At 35.2% G+C, this 20,974-nt stretch overlaps 3 protein-coding genes across 4 annotated transcripts; all 3 read right to left on the bottom strand.

Moving 5' to 3' along the window:
• Window positions 1-322: 322 nt before the first annotated feature.
• On the bottom strand, window positions 323-4,058 carry LOC132186292 (putative disease resistance protein At5g66900). 2 transcript variants are annotated; one of them, XM_088517133.1, is made up of 5 exons: window positions 3,227-4,058; window positions 2,463-2,866; window positions 1,751-2,112; window positions 1,430-1,608; window positions 323-1,273 (listed from the first exon to the last, which is right to left on the bottom strand). In XM_088517133.1, exons 1-5 carry the CDS (start codon window positions 3,807-3,809, stop codon window positions 432-434), a joined length of 2,370 nt encoding a protein of 789 aa, XP_088373259.1. In that variant the 5' UTR covers window positions 3,810-4,058; the 3' UTR covers window positions 323-431. The 2 variants fall into 2 exon arrangements, with proteins under 2 accessions (XP_088373259.1, XP_059456167.2); XM_059600184.2 differs by having other exon boundaries at window positions 1,430-1,641; window positions 3,227-4,057.
• Window positions 4,059-6,257: 2,199 nt separating this feature from the next.
• Window positions 6,258-10,271, bottom strand: LOC132186293 (putative disease resistance protein At5g66900). The gene is made up of 5 exons (XM_059600185.2): window positions 9,551-10,271; window positions 8,578-9,023; window positions 7,883-8,253; window positions 7,266-7,471; window positions 6,258-7,158 (listed from the first exon to the last, which is right to left on the bottom strand). Exons 1-5 carry the CDS (start codon window positions 10,179-10,181, stop codon window positions 6,317-6,319), a joined length of 2,496 nt encoding a protein of 831 aa, XP_059456168.2. The 5' UTR covers window positions 10,182-10,271; the 3' UTR covers window positions 6,258-6,316.
• Window positions 10,272-15,914: 5,643 nt separating this feature from the next.
• Window positions 15,915-20,598, bottom strand: LOC132186341 (putative disease resistance protein At5g66900). The gene is made up of 5 exons (XM_059600267.2): window positions 19,761-20,598; window positions 18,831-19,228; window positions 18,129-18,487; window positions 17,427-17,638; window positions 15,915-17,315 (listed from the first exon to the last, which is right to left on the bottom strand). Exons 1-5 carry the CDS (start codon window positions 20,371-20,373, stop codon window positions 16,471-16,473), a joined length of 2,427 nt encoding a protein of 808 aa, XP_059456250.2. The 5' UTR covers window positions 20,374-20,598; the 3' UTR covers window positions 15,915-16,470.
• Between the last annotated feature and the right edge of the window lie 376 nt (window positions 20,599-20,974).

Genomic DNA, 20,974 nt, shown 5'->3' on the forward strand with positions numbered 1-20,974 from the left:
ATCATTTGAACTTCATATGTGTTAATTGTTAGGGTGATGCTAAAGACAACGCCTGGCGTGCATCAACAGTGATGCACGCCAGGCATAAATTTTGTATTTTATTTTATTTTATTATTTTAATTTTTTGTAAAAAATAAAAATAAAAAAAAAAAAAAAAATTTGTTGCCTGGCATGCATCACTGTTGATGCACGCCAGCGTAATCTGTATCACTGCCCATTTTGTTATGGCCATTTTCTCAAAGAGATGGTGATCTATTTTTGCCTAATATGCAAGCATTAAATACATGTAGATATTAAATTAAAACATTATTAAAACTCTGGCTTGCTTGGAAATGACATGATGTTCATTGAAAGTTTAGTAACCATACTCTCCCAAAGAAGATAATATTACATGTAAGAATACTACAACATTATTGAACAAGAAATAATTCTCAAAAACGATTGGGATGGCAATGCAAGCTGGTATCTTTTGCAGCCAACTTTATCTCTAGATTGGGGAGGGACTCTTTGAAAGTCTCCCATAACTCGGCCCTCTCTTTGTCACATATCACAAGCTTCAATTTCTTAAGCTTCCCAGTTGATTGTGGTAATGACTCACGCAACCTCATGCACCCTTTCATGTTGAGCTCTTTCAAATTACACAAGTTACCAATGTCTTTAGGTAACTTTCTAATGTTTGTGCAGTCACATATGTCAAGAATGCCTAAATTTTTGAGGCTTGTGATTGACTCTGGCAACTGCGCCAAATCAGTACATGACTTAAGCCCTAACACTTCTAAATTTACCAACTTTCCAATCTCTTCGGGCAGTGCAGACAGTTTATGACAATCGGTGATGCCAAGTTTCTTGAGGCAGCCAATATCACACAGTCCAGCAGGCAATTCAGTAAGATCAATGCAACAGTCAATGGTTATCTCCTTTAGATTTCGCAATGCATCTGAAACCTGAATAGTACAAGCCCTAAAAGCCTGACCAATATTACACATAAATATGGATATCTTTTCTAAACTCTTCAATTCCACTAGGGACTTGAAAAGGGAAGCAATTGAAACCTTCTCTAATCTGATTTTCTTAAGATAAGAAAGAGATCCAAGTAGCTGAAAATTATCTAATTCAGCATGAAAGTAACCATAATTTGTGACTATCAAGACCTTTAATTTATCCATTTTTTCCACAAACTTGGGTAAGGTGTAATTCTTTGTTTGGAAATTCAGAACTAAAACCTCAACTTCTGATGCTTGAATATTACACCAACTTGATGAGAACTTATCATCTGCAAACAATATCATATATAGTGTGATTGGTACCCAATGTGCTTAGGAAAAACAAAAAAAAAAAAAAAAAACAGGGTAATACCAAATACTCTGTAAGTTACTACTTGTGTGTATATGTGGGTGGGGGTGTTTGAGAGTGAGAAAGATGAACCAACCAGTTGAGATAGACAAGAGCTGGGCGCTGATAGGTTGCTGCCTTGATTCCTTCCACCACTTGGGAAGCTTGTTTTCACTTATGTCCACAATCAGTCTTTTCCTTTGTTCTATTGGCTCCTGGCTGCTCTGATATATAGCTAGCTCTCTAAGAAGATCATGTTGTAAGACGTAGTCTTCACTGCAGTAGATGCCAACCTCACTTGCATCATTCCTAGTAAATGAGCAAAGACACATGCTTAGAAGAGATTCAAGCTCTTCAGTCTTTACTCATGTAATTAGACTATAATAAAATCACATGATACAAATAAAAGCCAGCATACCTTGTGACACGAAGACTAGCCAGATTCCGGTAGGTGATTTCATATAGGTTGGCCATGGCCTGGATGCCATCTTCATCTAGTTCGTATAATTCTGACCACATATCAATTAAGGCAGCAACACGGATCCTTTGGTCTTCAGGGAATGAACCTAGGTCCAGGAAACACTTCTTGATGATGATCTCTTCATCTTTGAAATCTAGGCTTTTTTGGAGACAAACAAGCAGTTCACTACTAGAAGCAAATATAGAATGATCATTAGACCATTCCATAACTCTACTGCGCCAGACCATTTCAGACTTCCCACACAGTGATCTGCCAATCACTTTAAGGGCCAGTGGAAACCCCCTACAGCCTTTCACTATCTGCAATTCAAGGCCACCAACTAAAATCAGCGGTAATATTGGTCAAGGTAATTGTTATCTAAGCCATATTTATCGTTTATGAATATGAAAACATGGTTTGTGCGTCTACTTTTCTTTATTCAATTAAGTTTTGTGGACAATGGTGAATTGAATACAAAAAGAAAAGAAAAGAAAAGAGCGCCTAAATGCATGCATAATTTTGGCAGGAAGATATGGAATTATGTACTTATCAAGACAAGAAATGGTATTATGTATTTCTTCACTCTTAAACATACCTTACCCAAAAAACAAAATTACAAATACTATATTAAGTGTATTTCATACACATATATCACAGATTGACTCAGCACCTTTTCGACAATATCTTCACTGGGAATGTTAGAACTCCCATCTTTCAGGTTTGCTGAGTGACGAAAAAGCTTCATTGCAGCTTCACCATTTAATGGTTCTAAAGTGCTACAGGGAAATCTTTTAATTGCAGTTCTTGAAGTCACTAGAATCTTGTAATTCGGCATATCAAAAGCAAAATTGTCAAGAAGAGATTCTGATCCAGACCAGACATCATCCAAAATCAACAACATAGGCTTTTGCTCCATTCGATTCAGCAGTTGCATCAGCTGGCTGATTGCATCTTCATCACTTGAAAACTCTTGAGGCACCTGCTCTTTCTTCTTGCGAAATATTTCTTGTACAATGACCTTGACGTTGGGAGATTTTGAGAACGTGAAGAAAAAAATATTGCCCTCATATTTGCCTGTCCAAACTCAATGTAGTGAGAAAACTGCCACACACCCACATTTAATGACTTATAACATTTGTAATTTTGTATGTAGAAACATGCATAATGGCAAAGTCATATGAACCGAATTCCCAAACCAATCCCAACCCGTTTCTCTAGTTTCTGGAGATATATAGAAGTTCTCTCCTCTCTCCTCTCTCCTCTATGAGAGATTTTCTCTTTCCCCTTCGATCTCCTTGTGAGGAGGGAGGAGCTCCTCCCCAACTCTATTCCCAAACTATACTCTTGCAGCGAATTCTCTATAAAGGTTACACTGACATGATACTAGTTTAAAGAAAATGAAAATAATATTTCGTAAGGAAATGAATTAATTACCTTTAATTTCCTGATCCTGACAAAGCATTTTCACCAATGTGGTCTTCCCGCATCCTCCGGGAGCAGTCAAGACAAGCAAGCGCTCCTCCTTCTGCAGCCGCATCTTCAACTCCTCCAAAGGCACATCTAACCCAACAGTAAAATCCGGGGGTTCAGGATCCGCGCACGACCCCACACCGGCCAAATTCATTCTCGCAAGCGTATCACTCACCACACTCCGATAAGTCAATGCTGCCACATCAAGCTGAAAGAACCTGATAAGGTCCTCTTCCAACTTGCGAAGTTTGCTCGTGTAATGGGATCTCATGGGGTATTTCCACCACTGGAGCTTCGAGTACTTTTTAACGCGATCCTCGCCCTTCTTCATCTGTTTGATCAAGGCACTTATTTCCTCTGGGCGACCCATTTCTCTGTGTGACCTTTCTATGTCTTCCACCACTCCCTTTAATCTACCTAACGTAGATTTAAGGCGTTCCAGAACATCATCGAACATAAGGGTGTTCCCTGTGACATCCTTAACGATTTCAAACAATTCCGAAACTGCTTTTCCCAATATTGCTGCCGCTGCAAGATGTTCTGCCATATCATTGCCTCGCTATTAATAACACCCAAAATCTTTGAAACCCTGGAATCAAAGACAAAGCTCAACCAATTTATGTTTCAAATTCTTCTACTTCTTTTCTGATTTTCTTTGCGCTGATGAGGAAACCGTCTCAGAGCAGAAAATCCAAACAAATAAAAAAGAATAATATCATGCGCTTCTTCCTGGAAAAGAAATGGAGGGGAAGAAAAAGACCGAAGTAATCGATTAACATGCACCTTCTCCAGCTGCAACAGAGAATGCTCGTAAATTTCATGCCTCTAACCTGGAAGCTTCCTAGTTTCAACGCATTGACTTGGTTGAAGTCTATGACTTGGGTCCGAAGCAATTATTAGAACTAGTTTTAACGCCCGTTTTGGCCGTTTACCGTGGAGTGGAGTCTTCACCCTTCACTCTTCAGCAACTCTTCCAATCTAACAGTAACGGCTATCTGGCTGGATGGTTGGAAAGTGATAAACTATTGAAGAACCAAACAGACCCAAACACTATCACTACTTGTCTGGTGAGTGGGAGTGAGAGAGTGGAAAATGAGAGTTCAGGTGGAAGATCCGTTATGACTGGTGAGGGGGATTGAGAGAGACGTTTAAAAAAAAAAAAAATTGTAGGGGGCGTTGTCCTAATGCAGTCTGAATGCAACCTGTTAACTTGTCCCACATTGTTAAGAAAACATCTATCTCCAAGTTTGCTTATCTATAAAAGGATGCATATCTTCTCTCTTTGAAACCAAATGCCTTGCTGTATTGACTTAGGCTCCATACTCGACTAGCCAGGCTAAGCAAATACTCATATGCAAACTAACTTCTTAAGCCGTTTAAGAGTACTTGAAGTTAAAAAAAAATTTAAAAACAAAAACATTAAATATAAGAGCCAGCTCGCGAGTTGGCTCGGCTCGACTTATTATTAGCTCGAGCTCGATTTTTTTGGCTCGCCCTTAAGCTCGACTCGAGCTCGAGTTCGAGTAAAATTTAAACGAGCCAAGCCTGAATAAGGGAAGCTCGCTCAAGCTCGGCTCGTTTACACCCCTATGTGAGAGAGAGAGAGGGAGAACGAAAAAAAAAAAAAAGGTGGGAAAAGATTTGGGAAAAAGATAAAACAATAGAGAGAAATAATAAAAGATAAAATTGCTCCCTTTAAAAGTGTTGTTACATTTAACCTTTTTTTTTTAACTCTTCTAATCAAATATCTATTTTACATTTATTTTTAGCTCATCCAATGCAGGGGGTTTTTTGAACATTTAAAGAGTCATTCTAGATAAAAGTAGTATTTGACTATTCCATTGGAAATGCTCTTACTAATTACTATGTTCACTATTATTGTTCTACGAGAATTGTGTAATTATATTCAATTAAGGAAAATTTTTTATTTTTTATTTTTTGCTGCTCTAGCATTATGGTTTAATTTTCGTTTACATTTTCGCTACAAAACATTAGAATAGCATTATGGTTTAATAATAATTTTTTCCTTTTGGTCAGAGTATAATGAGTTACGGAAGCCAAAGAATGGTTATTGATTTATGCTCATTGTAGTTAATAAATATATTGGAAAAGTACACATAATTCTCACAAATTATCACTCAATTAACAATTTTTTCTCCCAACTTTCGATTGCAACAAACTACCAAACAATTGATAATGTCCTCCAAAGCCACCAAAAAGACCAAAATAACCACAACTTTTTTTTTTTTTTTTTTTTTTTTTTTTCAATAACACAAAAATACTCTAATAAATTAAAAAAAAAAAAAAAATTCACATCCTAAATTTTTATTTTTTAAATGGTTTATTTTTATTTATTTTATTAAGAGTATTTTCATCATTGGGAAATGAGACATTGTCAATTTTTGGTAGTTTGGAGGAACATTGTCGCAGTTGAATGATAGTTTGAGGGGGGTATGTGTCATGACATATACCAAACCAACTTGTTATCCAAGACTGACTGAGAGCTATTTTTATTTATTAGTTTTTCTATTCAAATGGGGAAGACCGGAAGAGGGAACAAGAAAGTTACAAAGAAGGTAGGTCTTTAATTCTCACTATTAATGCATTCAGAAAAGAGAAAAGAACAAGTGATAGAAATGCTTTCAAAGATATTATTGGAAGCGACCCATTTCGTAAGTTGATGTGCTCTAAAATTAACATTTCATAAAGATGTAAAATTGTGGAATTACTGAAGAATATCCAATCAGAGAAATATTTGGCACTGTCAATATCCATTTGAAACTCTAGCTTGGTCGGAAATGACATGATATTTATTCAAAGTTTACAACAAAAGGACACTCTCTATCCTTTTATACCTTTAACTTATTATTTTACAGGTTACATCATCATATCTATAAAGTAATCCCTAAAATTTTCATTTTATTTTTATTTATTATTTTATTATTATTTTTAATGTACTAATACACTTTACTCTCTTCAGAAGAAAAAGGAAAAGCAAACAAAGAAGGGAAGATAACGTTTATGTTTACAACATTTTTCAGGAAAAAACAGTTCTTAGAAATGATTGGAAAGCCAATTTAAATTTATATCTTTTTCAGCCACCTTTATCTCTAGATTGGGGTGTAACTCCTTGATAGACTCCCATAACTTGACCCTCTCTTCGTCACATATTACAAGCTTCAATTGCTCAAGATCCAAAATTGATGGTGGCAACTGACTACGCAATCGCAAGCACCCTTCCATGTGGAGCTCTTTCAAATTACGCAATGCACCAATGTGTTTTGGCAACTTGGTAATGCTTATGCAGTCAGATATGTCAAGAATGCTCAACTCATGGAGGCTTCTGATTGATTCTGGCAATTCCCACAAATCAGTACAGGATCTAAGCCTTAGCAATTCTAAATTCCTCAACTTTCCAATCCCTTGGGGCAGTGCAGACAGCTTATGACAATTGGTGATGCTGAGTTTCTTGAGGCAAACAATATCACATAACCCAGTAGGCACTTCCACCAGATCCTTACAATAATCAATGTTTATCTCTAATAGTTTTGGAAATATATCTGAAACCTGGATAGTATAATTTCTAAAAGCCTGACCAATATTACACATAAATAGGGATATCTTTTTCAAACTCGTAAATCGCACTGGGGCCTTGCAAAGGGAAGGAATTGAAATCTTCTCTAATCTGATTTTTTTTAGAGAGGGAACAGACTTAAGTAGCTGAAAATTACCTAATTCAGCAGGAAAGAAACCATAATTTGTAACAACCAGAACCTTTAGTATATTCATTTTGTCCACAAACTCGGGTAACATGTAATTCTTTGTTTGAAAATTCAGAACTAAAACCTCAACTTTAGGTGGTTGAATGTTGCACCAACTTGATGAGAACACGTCATCTGCAAACGACATCCTTTATGATGTGATAGGGTACCAAATATTCTATAGGTCACAACTTGTGTAAGTATGTGTGAGAGGGTGCATGAGAGTGTAAAGATGAACCAACCAGTTGAGATAGACAAGAGCTGGGCGTTGATAGGTTGTTGCCTCTGTTCCGTCCACCACTTGGGAAGATTGTTTCCACTTATGTCCATAATCAGTCTTTTCCTTTGTTCTATTGGCTCCAGGCTGCTGTGATGGATAGCTAGCTCTCTAAGAAGATCGTGTTGCAAGACGAAGTCTTCACAGTTGTCAACTGCACTAACATTCTTCCTGGTAATATGAGCAAAAATAGATGCTTAGAAGAGATTCAAGTTCTTCACTCTTCACACAAGAAAATACAAGTTCCATGACTCTCAAATCAATGAAGACTAATAAAATTGGTGAGAGAAGACGACACTATGAATTTTGTGTTTTAAGGAAATCGAAGTCAAGCATCTATGAGACAAACTGCACATGAGGTAAAGAACATAGTGGAAATTGTCCATTAGTTCCAGTTGGTATAACTTTTCCTCGTAAATCACCTTCCACATGGAGATCCATAGGCTAGAATGACAAATAGTACTTTGGCTATTAACATGTCAGATGAGTGACATATTAAATCTAGAAACTAGCATTGAACACATGAACAAATCAGCATACAGGAAAGGAAAATCACATGATACAAATATAAAGCCAGTGTACCTTGTGACCACAAGATTGGCCAGATTCCGGATGGCGATTTCATGTAGGTTGGCAATGGCATGGATACCATCTTCATCTAGTTCATGTAATTCTGACCACATATCAATTAAGACAGCGACGGGGATCCTTTGGTCTTCAGGAAACGAACCTAGGTCCAGGAAACACTTCTTGATGATGATCTCATCATCTTTGAAATCTAGGCTTCTTTGGAGACAAACAAGCAGATCACTACTAGTACTAGAAGAAAGAAAAGAATGATCACTATTAGACCATTCCATAACTCTACTGCGCCAGACCCCTTCAGGCTTCCCACAGAGTGAGCTGCCAATCACTTTAAGGGCCAGTGGGAACCCCCCACAAAATTTCAATATCTGCAATTCAAGGCCACCAAATAAAATTACTCATTCTGGAGGTTGCAGGGGTAATATTGGTCGAAGGTTTATCTAAACCACATGCTTTGTATGCCCACTTTTTCCTTTTATACTCATGTTTTGGGGACAATTGGTGTATAAAAAAAGAAGCAAGAAGCATAAATGCAAGCTTAGATTTTGATAGGTAGATGGTATTATGCACTTTACTTATCAAGACAAGAAGGGGTAATTCATATTTCTTCACTCACTAAACCCAAAAGCAAAATTACAAACAATATACTAAGTACAAATATCATGCATGCATATTACAGATTGAAAAAGTACCATTTTGACAGTATCTCCACCAGGAATGTAAGAGCTCCCATCTTGCGGGGTTGCTGAGTGACGAAAGAGAACCATTGCATCTTCATCATTTAATGGTTTTAACTTGTATGTGCAGCTAAATCTTGGAAACGAAGTTCTTGAAGTCACTAGAATCTTGTAGTTAGGTATACGAAAAGCAAACTTCTCAAGAAGGGATTCTGATCCAGACCAGACATCATCCAGGATCAACAATATAGGATTATTTTGGGGAGCTGGAGTGGGTAAAAAGGTACTATGATTTTGTCCAATTTGATTGAGCAGGTGCTCAAGCTGGTTGATTGCGTCTTCATCACTGAAAAACTCTGGCACCTGATCAACCTTATGACGAAATAGCTTTTGTACAATGACCTTCAGGTTGGGAGTGTTTGAAACGGGGACAAAGAAAATATTATTGTCCTTAAATATGCCTATCCATAAAAAGGGTTAAGTTAGAACTTAGCATGCTGCCACCACGATTAATTTTCATGTCCTATAATATTTTTACACAGAAACATACATAATGGCGAAGTTATATATGAACAGAATTCCCAAACCCAGTCCCAGCAATCAAGAAGATACGAGAATTACCTTTCCTCTTTAAAGAATGCAACCCTAGATTTTAAAGAATATGCAAATTGTTGGAACTATTGGTTCATATTAGAACACCGGTGATTGGCCAAGTAGACGGACAGTACAGGTTACTTTGGAAATTTTTAAAATAAGTCCGTACAATTAGGGTTTTCCTATCATTAATAGAAAAATACAACTACACTCTCTGTAGATATACGCACATTACTAAACCACGTAAATCTGTACCTTGATTTTCTATTCATTCCTCTCTTTTCAATTTCATATTATTGATTGTTATTATGCACAGTAACAAGTAAAATTATACTCAAAAAATAAAAATAAAAAAAGAGAAAAAAGAAAAGAAAAGGGAATTGAGATGAAGTACCTTTAATCTGCTTATCGTGACAAAGCATTTTCACCAATGTGGTCTTCCCGCATCCTCCGGGGGCAGTCAAGACAAGCATCGACACCTCATCTTTCAGCAGCTGCAACTTCAACTCCTTCAAAGGAAAATCCAACCCAACAGGAAAATCAGGGGGTGCAGGAATTGCACACAACAACCCACCATTCAGGCCGACCAAATTCATTCGCGCACGAATATCATTCACCCCCTTCAAGGTTTCCAACACATTCCTCGTATTCAAGGCTGGAAGTTCAAGACCAAAGAACAAGCAAAGCGCGTCCTCCAACTTGCTGAGTTTCTTCGCATAACGGTATCTCATGAGGTATTTCCACCAGGGGAGCTTCGAGTAATCCCTTACGAGCTTCTCGCCCTCTTCCATCTTTTCGATCAACCCCTTTATGACCTCTTCTGGGCGATCCAATTCTCTGTTCGACCGTCGTATCTCGTTGACCAACGGCTCCAAAACATCTAGCGTGGATTTGAGGCGTTCGAGGATGGATTCGAACATGCAGGTTGTGGTTATCACATCCTTAACCGTTTCGTACAAAATCGAAAACACCTTTTCAAATGCTGGTCCAAGAGCAGCCCCTCCGACAAGTGATGCGAATGCCATAACTTCGCTTCGACAACTAACCCAAAAGCTCCTCTACTCGAAAACCAAAGATTTAATTTGTACCCAAGAAAAAGAAGTGGGAAACCCAAATTCTTCCTTTTCTTCACAGTTTCCTTGTGCTGATGAGGAAACGGGAAAGAAGACCCAAAACTTGAAGCAATTGGAGATAAAGAAGAAGAAGAATAGATGCCACTTCGTCCTATGGAATCGATAAATGATCATGCAAGTAATTGTCATCGAATTAACCCCCGAAGTTTCCGAGTTTTATTGCCTTCGACTATAAATCTTAACGCCGTTGACCCTGGACGCTTGAGTACCTACTAACCGTCGTACGAGGATGCGGGGTCGTTTCATGTTGTCGTTTGTCAACTGTTTTTGAAATACCTTATAATTTTTAAAACCAAAAAAAAAAAAAAAAAAAAAAATTCTCAATTTTATATCATATTCAAATACTTTTTCTAAACGCAAAAACTAGGAATCTTTTTTTATTTTTTTAATAATAATTTTCATACATATCCACATTTCTTAAGATTCTGACTTAGCTTAGTTTTTTTTTGTTTTTTTGTTTTTTTAAGGATGGAATGAGCAACTAGTGTAATTTTTCTCTTTGGGCGTGATCACCGGGGTTTCCACCTGCTGTAAAATGTTCGGTTTGAACCATAACTACTGCCTAGAAAGGCAAGTCCGTCACCACAACCCCACCACTAGTAAGAAAGGAGGGGACTTAACCCCTGCTGTTTTACCAACTCAACTACCACCATGGTGATAACTTAGCTTGTGTTGTCATATTCATATATATATATATAAAAGCCGAGTTTTGGCTCAGAAAGAGCCTAGAATTGCGACACGTGTCTTTCTATTAACCGTTTAGTGTTTCTTCTATTTTTTAATATGGTTTAATAGTTTTCCGTTTAGGTTTAGGCGGTTTCATTATTCCAAGAGTTTATTTCAAAACGTTTCCTTATATGAATTTCATTATTAAGTGACTATAATTAATGTAAGATAATTATGGTTATTTAATTTTTAAACATTAAACCGGTCCTTTAAGTTAAAAACCGGTCCTCTAAGGCCATTAAATTAACTAAATTAATTCATGTTAGGAATACAATGAGTTTAATATGCCTAATACGTTGAATAGAAAGAAAAAAAAAATGTCAAATTAAATCTATCATTAAATTCTCTTTGATTTCTACCTCTCTCTTTTTACATTTAAAAAGGGTGCATGCCAGAGCCTTTTAAGTCCATGAGTCTGCTCTTGAAGGCAAAACATAGGGCAAAATTTATGGTGCTTCCTTCTTTAACATATATATATATAAAAGCCGAGTTTTGGCTTAGAGAGAGCCTAGAATTGCGACACGTGTCTTTCTTTAATGTTTCTCCTATTTTTTAATATGGTTTAATAGTTTTCCGTTTAGGTTTAGGCGGTTTTAACTTAAAGGACCGGTTTAAACATTAAACCGGTCCTTTAAGTTAAAAACCGGTCCTCTAAGGCCATTAAATTAACTAAATTAATTCATGTTAGGAATACAATGAGTTTAATATGCCTAATACGTTGAATAGAAAGAAAAAAAAAAAAGGTCAAATTAAATCTATCATTAAATTCTCTTTGATTTCTACCTCTCTCTTTTTACATTTAAAAAGGGAGCATGCCAGAGCCTTTTAAGTCCATGAGTCTGCTCTTGAAGGCAAAACATAGGGCAAAATTTATGGTGCCTAGAAAGAGCCGAGTTTTGGCTCAGAAAGAGCCTAGAATTGCGACACGTGTCTTTCTATTAACCGTTTAGTGTTTCTTCTATTTTTTAATATGGTTTAATAGTTTTCCGTTTAGGTTTAGGCGGTTTCATTATTCCAAGAGTTTATTTCAAAACGTTTCCTTATATGAATTTCATTATTAAGTGACTATAATTAATGTAAGATAATTATGGTTATTTAATTTTTAAACATTAAACCGGTCCTTTAAGTTAAAAACCGGTCCTCTAAGGCCATTAAATTAACTAAATTAATTCATGTTAGGAATACAATGAGTTTAATATGCCTAATACGTTGAATAGAAAGAAAAAAAAAATGTCAAATTAAATCTATCATTAAATTCTCTTTGATTTCTACCTCTCTCTTTTTACATTTAAAAAGGGTGCATGCCAGAGCCTTTTAAGTCCATGAGTCTGCTCTTGAAGGCAAAACATAGGGCAAAATTTATGGTGCTTCCTTCTTTAACATATATATATATAAAAGCCGAGTTTTGGCTTAGAGAGAGCCTAGAATTGCGACACGTGTCTTTCTTTAATGTTTCTCCTATTTTTTAATATGGTTTAATAGTTTTCCGTTTAGGTTTAGGCGGTTTTAACTTAAAGGACCGGTTTAAACATTAAACCGGTCCTTTAAGTTAAAAACCGGTCCTCTAAGGCCATTAAATTAACTAAATTAATTCATGTTAGGAATACAATGAGTTTAATATGCCTAATACGTTGAATAGAAAGAAAAAAAAAAAGGTCAAATTAAATCTATCATTAAATTCTCTTTGATTTCTACCTCTCTCTTTTTACATTTAAAAAGGGAGCATGCCAGAGCCTTTTAAGTCCATGAGTCTGCTCTTGAAGGCAAAACATAGGGCAAAATTTATGGTGCTTCCTTCTTTAATAGTCACTAGCAACAACATTCAAGTAAATACTTTTGTTTTGTTTTGTTTTTTTTTTAACCACTTTGAATGTATTATGGAGATTTTTTGTTTTGTTTGTTTGATCTACTCCAATTTTCAGACATGTTTTGGAAGTGCTTTTTTCTTCTTTTAAAAGCAAAAGAAACATAAATTTATTTCATTATCTTTATATTTATTTCTCGATCTGAATCTACGTTTTGGTGGAAATATAAATTTGTTTCTCCTTTATTTGTGAAAGGAGAGCATAAATTTATTTCATTATCTTTATGTTTATTTCTCGATCTGAATCTACGTTTTGGTGGAAATATAAATTTGTTTCTCTTTTGTTTGTGAAAGGAGAGCATAAATTTATTTGATTATCTTTATGTTTGTTTTTTGAGAAAGTTTATTTGTACCTGCCATGCTTTGCTTTATGTTTGTGTGGAGATTTGAATATGTTTATGCTTTGTTTGTGAAAATTATTGGTTAAGTTCTTCATTTGATTGTTTTATGGTTGAGTTGTTCTTCAATCGAACACAACTCTTTTGGAACACTCAAAAGATTACTATAGATATTTTGTTCACTTTGATCTCTATATTTTTTAGAATATTCAGTTTTATATGAATGTTATTTCTATTGAAATATAATAGGTATCACACTAATAATAATATCGAAGATTTATGCTAATTTTTTATTAACGCGTTGATAATCAAAATCAAGATTTTCTTCTTGCTATTTTTTTTAAAACTTCTTTCATTTTAACATGTTTCCGATCTACGTTTGGAAGGAGATTTGAATATGTTTATGTTTTGTTTGTAAAAATTTTTTGTTGAATTGTTCATGATTTGAATGTTTTATGAGTTTTTTTTTTTTTTTTTTTTTTTTTTTTGTGTTTTAATCAAAATTTAAGGCAGTTTTTGGAAGTGTCTTTTTTACTATTAAGTAAAAGATTGCCAAAATTAATTTCATTGTTATGCAGAAAGAAAAACATAAACTCTTTTGAAACACCAAAAATATAATAATTAAGTATTGAACAATATGTGCAACGATTTATTTCATTGCGTTAAATGTTCAATGAATTGTTTTATTTTGTTTTCATCAAAACAATGATTTTGCTCACTTTGCTCGGTATATTTTTTGGAATGTTCAGAATTATATGAATTTTATTTCTATTGAAATATAATAGGCGTCGTGCTAGCAATATCGGAAATTCATGCTAATTTTCTATTAATGTTTTGATAATCAAAATTTAGGTTTTCTTGCTGTTTTTTATGTTAATATACTTATTTAATTTTAAACTACTCCTATGAATAGAAAGATTTTTACATGTTTTAATTTATATGGTTTGCAAAAATTTCGTGCTCTTAGTACTTAGAGCGTAACGCTTTTGTTTTTTTAAGAGTCTTTACGCCATAGATAAGTTTGTTGATGATGAATGTCAAAATGTTCAAAAAATAAAAAATAAAAAATAAAAAATAAAATACATATACTTCTAAACATTCGAAAAAAATACTGTTTTTTTTTTTTTTTAAATACAAAATAAAACAAAATCTTTCACTCAACATTTAATGCAATCAAATAAAACATTTCACATTAGGTTTATTGCTTAATTACCACATATTTGGTGTTTCCAAAAAAAAAAAAAAATGTTGCTATTTCTAGACGACAATCAAATAAAGTTTTGTTTTCTTTTAAACAATACCAGAAGATTATCACTCACAAAAAAAAAAAAAATCCATAAAATATTCAAATGAATTAAAATACAGGACACTTAATTTTATTTTAATTCATATAAATTAAAAACATGTTAAAAAAATTTTTCCCACAGGTATAATTTAAATACAAAATAAAACCAAATATTTCTCTCAACATTTAATACAACCAAATAAATCCTCTCACATTTAGTTCAATGCATTTTTTGTACAACAATCAAATAAAATTTGGATTTGTTTTGCTTTTAAAAGCAGAAAATTTTCCTTCCAAAAAAAAAAAAAAAAGGGCAGAAAAATTACTTCCAAAATATGTTTAGTAAACCATACAATCAAACAAACAAAAAAAATCCCATAAAACATTCAAATGAAAAACAACTCAACCAAAAATTTTCGCGAACAATATAAATTAAAACATGTAAAAATCTTTGTTCTCATAAGAGTAGTTGAAAATTAAATAAGTATATTAACATAAAAACTAGCAAGAAAACCTAAATTTTGATTATCAAAACATTAATAGAAAATTAGCATGAATCTCCGATATTGCTAGCGTGACGCTTATTATATTTCAATATAAATAAAATTCATATAATTCTGAACATTCCAAAAAATATACCGAGCAAAGTGAGCAAAATCATTGTTTTGATGAATACAAAATAAAACAATTCATTGAACAAAATAAATATGTTTTAAAACCCCTACGTTTTAATTTTCATCAATTTTTTTTTTTTTTTTCTATCATTTATGCATCCACTAATTATTATTACTTTTTTCCTTCCTGTCATTTTTAAAAACGATCCGTGCATTGCACGGGTTTCAAGCTCGTTTAATGTAAAAACCCACATTCTTGTTCATTTATACGACAAAATGAATGGATTTCATTCAAATTCACACTAACATGGTAAAAATTTGGAGCAAGCATCCATGGAAGGCAGAGGTAGAGGGCCAAGCATTGGTGACAGCAGTTTGAGTCCTTTTGTTCTTTCATTTTTTTAAGGAACCAAGGAATTATAATGAAATTTAGAAATTATGGAGTTGACATAGGACTGAAATTACTAGCCATTCAATGCCTGCGTCCCTTACAAACTGCATCTAATTCTCACATATTATCTGTAAGTGGCATCAAATTGATGAATTTTTCAGAGCTAAAACCATAATTTTCTTTGTTAAATGCATAAGAGAGTCAATCATTTGCACTTCATATGTTATAATAGGGCATGTTTTGAATGAAATTTATGAAATATTTATTGACTTATCCTTTTCAAGGTATATCATGATATCTATACTGCAATTCCTCAAATTTAGCCTATTATTTTTGGGTGTACTAATCCACTTCAGTTTCATTCTCTTTTCACAACAAAAAGTAAAAGAATTAAGAGTGGAAGAGAATGCTATACTTAATCCTGCCTTCTTATTCTTTTAATAAATAAGCTTTCCATTAACAAAACAAGCAATTACAACTCTTCAGCATAGCAGTTGAAACACAAAGAGACCTCAGATGGGAACAAACACTATCCCAACAAGCCCCTATACAGCCATACATGCACTTCGTAGTTTGTACAACCAGCAACAGAAAACAGTCATAGAAACAAAAATCTGGCAACTAGCAGTAATATGCATCCATCAGTAGTCTTTTCCAATCTTCTGCAGAAATTTATTTTAACTCCAGAAATCATTGAATCTCAAACAACGTTACCATTCCATTCTTAACTCTTCCAACTCTCCATCAGATAGTAGCAAGACCAATTAGATCACTATCACCACAATTCCCCAAACAACCACACAACCAGAACAACAAATATCTCTAATAACCTTCTGCAGAATTTTCCATTATATTCTGCAGAAACTCATTAAATCTCATCAACAATTATATCATGTTCTACAGATTACACCATTCTACAGATACTTTATCATACCTTCCGCATTTTCCAAACAAAAACAGTTCTCAGAAATCTTGTAGGGGAAGCCAATTCAAGTTGTTATCTTTTCCAACCACCTCTACCTGTAGATTGGTCAGGAAGTCCTTGACAGGCTCCCATAACTTGGCCCTCTCTTCATCACATGTCACAAGCTCTAACTGATCAAGATCCCAAGTCGATGGTGGAAAATGATTACGCAATCTCAAGCACCCTTCCATGTGAAGCTTCTTCAAATTATGCAACTCACCAATGTGTTTTGGCAACTTCCTAATGCTTAGGCAGTCAGATATGTCAAGAATGCTTAACTTATGAAGGCTTTTGATTGACTCTGGCAACTCTGGCAAATCAGTACAGGACTTCAGCCTTAGCACTTCCAAATTTTCCAGCTTTCCTATCTCTTCAGGCAGTGCAGACAGCTTATGACAATTGGTGATGCTAAGTTTCTTAAGACAAACAATATCACAAATCCCAACAGGCAATTCAACAAGATCATTACAATAGTCCATGTTTATCTCCATTAGATTTGGCAATGCATCTGAAACTTGGATAGTACAGTTCCTAAAAGCCTGACCTATATTACACATAAACAAGGATATCTTCTTCAAACTTCTCAATTGTATTGGGTCCTTGCAAAGGGAAGGAATTGAAACCTTCTCTAATCTGATTTTCTCTAGATAGGGTACAGACTCAAGTAACTGAAAATTACCTAACTCAGCATGAAAGAAACCATAATTCGTGACAATCAGAACCTTTAATTTATACATTTTCTCCACAAACTCGGGTAACTTGTAATTCTTTGTTTGAAAATTCAGAACTAGAACCTCAACTGCGGATGGTTCGATATTGCACCAACTTGATGAGAACATTTCATCTGCAAACAATACCCAACATGGTGTGACAGGGTACCAAATGCTATTTTATAGGTCACAGCATGTGTAAGGACGTGTGTGGGGCTGTTTGAAAGTGAGAAAGATGAACTGACCAGTTGAGATAGACAAGAGGTGTGCGCTGATAGGTTGCCGCTTCTCCATCCACCAGTTGGGAAGATTGTTTCCTCTTATGTCAATAATTAGTCTTTTCGTTTGTTCTATTGGCTCCTGGCTGCTCTGATGGACAGCTAGCTCTCTAAGAAGATCATGTTGTAAGACAAAGTCTTCACTGTAGTATTTACGAAGATGATCACTTGTATCTTTCCTGGAAAATGAGCAAAAAAATAGATGCTTTGAAGAGATTCAAATTCTTTAGTCTTCACATATGAAATTTATTTCCATGACTATGCATCAAAATGAAGACTTCTATAACATAGCTAAAAGAAATCAAGACAATGAATGTGTGTTTTTAAGATAATCAAACTCAAGCATCTATGAGACGAGCTGCATAAAGGTAAAGATCATAGTGGAAATCCTCCATTAGTTCTAGCTAGTATAACTTTCCTTCTCTCTAGTAATTGGCTTTCCACATGGAGATCCTAGGCTAGTACAAAAAATACTACTTTGACAATCAGCAGGTCAAATAAGATATAATATATTGTCAACTGCAATTTGAAGTTCATCAAGCTGTAAGACATTAGAATATTTTGGGCATGTATACAGCAGTCACAACATATTACAACTAGCAAATACCGGTGAATACATGAGAACAGCCTACAAGAAAATCACATGATACAAATAAAAAGCCAGTATACCTTGCCACCACAAGACTAGCCAGATTCCGGCTAGTGAGTTCATGTAGGTTAGCAACGGCATCAATGCCATCTTCATCTAGTTCGTATAATTCTGCCCACATGTCAATGAGGGCAGCAACAGGGATCCTTTGGTCTTCCGGAAACAATCCTAGGTCCAGGAAACACTTCTTGATGACCTCATCATCCAAGAAATCTAGGCTCTTTTGGAGACAATCAAGCAAACATCTGTTAGAATTAAGGATAGAACGACCAGTAGACCATTTCTTCACCCAACTATGCCAGACCTCTGCTGACTTCCCACAGAGTGATCTTCCAATCACTTCAAGGGCCAGAGGGAACCCCCCGCAGACCTTCAGTACCTGCAAATGAAGGCCCCCAAATAAAATCAGTTATTGATTAGAGGTTGCAGGGGTAATATCGGCCAAGGTTCTAGTTATCTAAACCACATCAATAGTTTGTAAATATGACAACATGGTTTTGTATGTCTACTGTTTCTTTATTCACTTATGTTTTGGGGACAAATGGTATATAAGAAACAAAACAAGCAAGCATAAATCCATGCATAAGTATGCAAACATGATTTTGGCAGGTAGCCATGGTATTATGTACATATTAAAACAAGCAATGACATCATGTATTTTTTATGATGACAGATAACATTAAATGTATTTCATACATATATATCATAGGCTGACAAAGTACCTTTTTGATATCTTTATCTCGAATCAAAGAGCTTCCATCCTGCAGGGATGCTGAGTGGCGAAAAAGAGTCATTGCATCTTTATCATTTAATGGTTGTAATTTATATGTAAAGCAAAATCTTGGAAATGCATCTCTTGAAGTCATAAGAATCTTGTAATTTGGCATATGAAACTTAAACTTCTCAGGATGGAATTCTGATCCAGGCCAGACATCATCCAGAATCAACAATTTAGAACCTTCAATTTGATTCAGCAGTTGCTCCAGCTGGTTGATTGCTTCTTCTTCAGTTTGAAACCCAGACACCTGAGAACCCTTATGTTGAAAAAGTTTATCTACAATGACCTTCAGGTTTGGAGTTTCTGAGACGGTGACGAAGAAAATGTTCTCCTTAAATATGTCTATCCAAATACAATGTAGTTAGAAAGCTGCCATCAAAATCCCATTTCATGTCTGATAACATTTGCACACAGGATTTATAAAACAGCAAAGTAATAAGAAAGGTAGTCCGAAACCCAATTCCAACAAAGAGTAAGAAATAAGCAAATTCTGAAACAATGCCACCAATTGTGTAGATACGAAAATTGCTTTTTTCCTTTCATTTATTTTGCTTCTCTTCTATGACAGTAATTCCAATGTAATACATTTTAGAAAAAACACTAAAATGACTGTTGAAAGAGCAAATCAAAAGAATGAACCTGAATTAGCAATAGCCTACCAATGTTTTACCTAATCCTCAGAGCGAATGCAATCCCATTCATTTCAGTCAAAGCCAAAAATATAACATTCTTTGTAATTTGCTTTTGGCAAAACCAAAGGGTTTACTCTCTAAAAGGATCCACATCCTAATTAAGAGAGTGAAATAATATTTCTAAAGCACTTGAAGTAAAATTATACAAAAAATAATAGAATTTGTGATGACTGATGAACTACCTTTAATTTCCTTATCCTTGCAAAGCATTTTCACCAACGTGGTCTTCCCGCATCCCCCAGGAGCAGTCAATACAAGCATCGACACCTCCTCCTTCAGCAGCAGCATCTTCAACTGCTTCATATGCACATCCAACCCGACAACAAATTCAGGGGGTCCGGGAACAGCGCATGGCACCCCACCATTCCTCACCACCAATTTCATACTCTCACCGATAGTATTCACCCTCACCAAAGCCTCCAGCCCATTCCTCGCAATCAATGCCTGCAATTCAACCTGAAAGAACCTGCCAATGTCCTCGTCCAACTCGCAGAGTTCGCCCGCATACTGGGATTTCATGCAGCAGTTCCACCAATGGATTTTCGAGCACTCCGAAACGAGCTCCGCTCCCTTGTTCATTTGTTCGATCAAGCTCTTTGTTTCCTCTTCTGAGTGACCCACTTCTCTGTTTAAACGTCTTAGCTGCTCAACCAACGGCTTCAAAGCACCTAGCCTCGATCGGAGGCATTTGAGATTGGATTCGAACATACGGGTTTTGTTTACCCCGTCCTCAACTCTTGCAAACAACTGTGAAAATGCCTCTCCAAGCAGTGCTCCCACAGCAGCGTCTGCCATTTGTTTGCTTTGCCAAGAAACCCAAAAGCTAGACACCAGTCTACTCAACTATGCCCATTGCCCACAAGAAATATAGAAGTGGAAAGCGGTTTGAGACAAAATTCTTCCATTTCTTCACACTTTCCTTGTGCAGACGAGGAAACCGGACAGAAGGCTCAAAGAGTCAAACTTATGCAATTTGAGACACAATCGTCCCTGAACCCCGATGTTTCCGAAGTGCATTGACTACAAGTCATCTCATATAATCCTTATCATAAATATCCACATTTTTTAAGCTTCTAACTTAGCTTGTGTTGTTTAATGTGAAATACTTCGTTGAAAATTATTTTTAAAAAAAAATTCCAACTTTTAATTTAAAATTGATGTTCAAAATATTTCTTGCTATTTGACTCATATTAAAAAAGTTGCATTTCTTTGTTTTTTTGGGCAATTACTTTTTGTCTTATGAACTACAGCACCTTGGCACTTTTCTTGCATGAACTACTAACTATGCATCTGACCCTATCAAACTACTATCTTATTACAAAAAGCCCACTGTCGTCAGTCAAAGGGGTTAAAATTTATGATCAACGGTCATATGCAAGTCACGTGCCATTTTAAT

This window comes from Corylus avellana, chromosome 6, assembly GCF_965113065.1.
Source record: "Corylus avellana chromosome 6, dhCorAvel1.hap1.2, whole genome shotgun sequence".
NCBI lineage: Eukaryota > Viridiplantae > Streptophyta > Magnoliopsida > Fagales > Betulaceae > Corylus > Corylus avellana.

Bases quoted from the DNA above. Each gene is read 5' to 3' on its own strand.
- LOC132186292 (XM_059600184.2), bottom strand. From the start codon at position 3,809: ATGGCAGAACATCTTGCAGCGGCAGCAATATTGGGAAAAGCAGTTTCG. The intron at 2,867-3,226 runs GTAATTAATTCA...GAGTTTGGACAG, and splicing joins TCAGGATCAGGAAATTAAAG to GCAAATATGAGGGCAATATT. The intron at 1,642-1,750 runs GTATGCTGGCTT...CTCATTTACTAG, and splicing joins GCTAGTCTTCGTGTCACAAG to GAATGATGCAAGTGAGGTTG.
- LOC132186293 (XM_059600185.2), bottom strand. From the start codon at position 10,181: ATGGCATTCGCATCACTTGTCGGAGGGGCTGCTCTTGGACCAGCATTT. The intron at 7,472-7,882 runs GTACACTGGCTT...TCATATTACCAG, and splicing joins GCCAATCTTGTGGTCACAAG to GAAGAATGTTAGTGCAGTTG. The intron at 7,159-7,265 runs GTTGGTTCATCT...TGTCGTTTGCAG, and splicing joins GCTCTTGTCTATCTCAACTG to ATGACGTGTTCTCATCAAGT.
- LOC132186341 (XM_059600267.2), bottom strand. From the start codon at position 20,373: ATGGCAGACGCTGCTGTGGGAGCACTGCTTGGAGAGGCATTTTCACAG. The intron at 19,229-19,760 runs GTAGTTCATCAG...GTATTTGGATAG, and splicing joins CAAGGATAAGGAAATTAAAG to ACATATTTAAGGAGAACATT. The intron at 18,488-18,830 runs GTACTTTGTCAG...CTTCATTTGCAG, and splicing joins GAGATAAAGATATCAAAAAG to GTACTGAAGGTCTGCGGGGG.